Source organism: Halyomorpha halys, unplaced genomic scaffold (assembly GCF_000696795.3).
Source record: "Halyomorpha halys isolate HHAL.00 unplaced genomic scaffold, Hhal_1.1 Scaffold105.1, whole genome shotgun sequence".
Taxonomy (NCBI): domain Eukaryota; kingdom Metazoa; phylum Arthropoda; class Insecta; order Hemiptera; family Pentatomidae; genus Halyomorpha; species Halyomorpha halys.
This window is the reverse complement of record NW_027108109.1, coordinates 693,765-696,560: the sequence shown is the minus strand read 5'-3', so window position 1 is coordinate 696,560 and position 2,796 is coordinate 693,765. Positions and strand designations below refer to the sequence as shown.

The window sequence follows — 2,796 nt, the reverse complement described above, 5'->3', positions numbered from 1 at the left end:
ATGCACTAGTAAGACTACACTCGTAGGACTGTAGCCGTTGGGATGCACTAGTAAGACTACACTCGTAGGACTGCTTCTCCACTTAAAATTTTGGTCGGAGTTCGCGGACCAGAATATGAAAATTCGAAATATGTCGACGAATTCACTAAAAAAAAATAGTTTTTTTTTTCATATTCAAACATCAAGAAAATTCAAACGTATACAAGTGCCCACCAATCTACACTACATTTAGGATCCTTTGCAGAGTTTCAATAGAAAGTGATATTGTGGTTGCGCCGCAACAGATATTTGTAATACTTTTTCTTAAATTTCAAGTAAGAATTTAATAATCGAAATTGAGATTCATAATTATGAGAGATAGTTGACCGTGGATATCTTGTACGAGGAGAAGATGGTTGGGGGGTGCGGTCAAAATGAAACACAAATAAGTTGATGTAACTTATTTAATCATGCCAACGTTTCGGCTAGAGTTTCTAGCCTTCATCAGGGCTAAGAACAGAACAAGATAGCAACCAATGAGTATAGAGAATAAAAAAAGAAAATATAAACAGAATGACATAAAGTGAATAATTTTACAGAATGGAATTAATAGAATGGAGTGATGATAGAAGTGGAAAATTAAATGCATACATAGGTAAAAAAACATAATTAAGGAAATAAAATAAAAATGAAGTTATATAATGCAAAGAAGTATGAATATATTAGTTATTAATAATTTCAAAATTGAAATATGGAAAGAAATGAATATGAACAAAAAAAATGAATAGAAATAAAAATTAAAAAATGTCGAAAACAATCATACTATTATATGGTGATCATAACTAATAACGTGGGTAAGGAAAATTGAGAAAAGAAGGTGTGGTAAAATAAATAAATTAAAATCCCTCTCTTTTGATACCTCGTTCATCAAAATTCATTGCTCCTGAGAACCGGTAGGGGAACCGATACTATCGTATATATGTACTATGTAGGATATGGGAATACTATCATATATATGTAACATGTAGGATATGGGGATACTATCGTATATATGTAACATGTAGGATATGGGGATACTATCGTATATATGTACTATGTAGGTTATGAGGATATTTTCATGTATATGTACTATGTAGGATATGGGGATACTATCGTATATATGTAACATGTAGGATATGGGGATACTATCGTATATATGTAACATGTAGGATATGGGGATACTATCGTATATATGTACTATGTAGGTTATGAGGATATTTTCATGTATATGTACTATGTAGGATATGGGGATACTATCGTATATATGTTCTATGTAGGATATGGGAATACTATCATATATATGTAACATGTAGGATATGGGGATACTATCGTATATATATATAGTATTTAGGATATGTACTAGTTGCAGATTATATATCGGGATGCCAGAATAATCGCTGAAGGCAATTATCCAAAATAAGTTTATTAATTAATTATATATTGAGTCCTGAAAAACTATAATTATAATTGGATTCCTTTCCAAAGGCTGTTTGTGTGTTTACCAGTTTACCAATTAAATATACCTTTATATTTATAAAATGTTGTTACCATTAATTATATAGGATAATAAAGAGTGTTATATTGGGATATATAATAGTATATAAACTACATAAAGAAACTAAGTATTTATTTACAATTTGTTAGTATGATTAAAATGATTCAAATGATTCAGATAAAGGTTGCCATAAAATATAGATTATTACATGAATACTTATTAGTTAATTTATACTTATAGCTGCTGATGCCGTGGGATGTGGTGCCGTAGGTGTCTTCTGTTTCATAAGGGATGTCCAGGTCTCGTGGCCCTTCTCACTACTTCGTCTGGTCGAAGTGCATCCTCTAAGTCTGCCTCCTGACTGTGGTCCTCCCCCGCCTAACCCTTCCTGTTGAGTGTCTCCGTCTGCTCTACTCGAATTCCTGTCTTTTTCTCCCACTACCCTTTCGGGGCATTACCTTATTTTTAATTCACCTCTATGATTGGGCGTCCCCCTCCTCAGGGCCGAGAATGTGTAAAAAAGTTTGACATGTCCAGGAAGGGCCTGCAGCTGCTTAATTTGATTGCGATTCCTCGTCAAACCTGTCATTTTTGTTAGAACACTTAAAGGTTAGCCAATCTAATTTTCTCAGGTGCCTCTATTAATGTGACATACTTAATACAGATGTTTTCATATCCGAGGACGCTAAAAGCTTCGCAGAAGGATACTCTTACCAGGTATAGGGGCAGATGACGAAACACCTTAATAATACCCAGGATTGTCAAAAGACCGATACATAGCAGTAGTATGTAGGATATGGGGATACTATCGTATATATGTACTATGTAGGATATGGGGATACTATCCTATACACGAGTATGTACTCATTAGAAATACCTATTTACTAATTAAAATTTTTAATAAAGTCCATAAAATTAATATTGAATTACCTGGCGATCTTTTTCTTCCCTCTTTTATGAAGTTTTTCTTCCATTTTCATCCCTTCAGAACTCCCTGAAACAAAAAATTCAGGTGATTATAGATAAACTAATCAGTGAGTTATTACAAAGATAAACAATACTAGCTCAAATTATTTTTATGGATTCCTGCCAGTACCCTCAGGATTAGAACTTAAAGTGTAATTCATTTACGCAAGCGAATACCTTATACTTGGAGCAGGATACTTATTTTCTCATTAGAATATAGTTTTTGGTTCCTTCATATTGCTCATATGTAGTGACGTATTCTTTTTTTTCTGTTGTGAGAAATGTAGATAGTCTAGCTTGAGTACATTGTTTATATA

At 32.9% G+C, this 2,796-nt stretch overlaps 2 protein-coding genes across 3 annotated transcripts in view; one reads left to right on the top strand and one right to left on the bottom strand.

The window, feature by feature from the left end:
• The window catches only part of LOC106677614 (EGFR adapter protein), a gene marked incomplete at its 5' end in the record, with an annotated part of 690,819 nt that overhangs the window by 244,912 nt on the left and 443,111 nt on the right, over positions 1-2,796 (top strand).
• LOC106677616 (uncharacterized) overlaps positions 1-2,796 on the bottom strand; it is a 19,675-nt gene that overhangs the window by 1,919 nt on the left and 14,960 nt on the right. For both annotated transcript variants that reach the window (XM_014415649.2, XM_014415648.2), the window contains exon 5: positions 2,444-2,507. In XM_014415649.2, the coding sequence (XP_014271135.1) occupies positions 2,444-2,507 (64 nt within the window). The remainder of the gene's footprint in view (positions 1-2,443; positions 2,508-2,796) is intronic.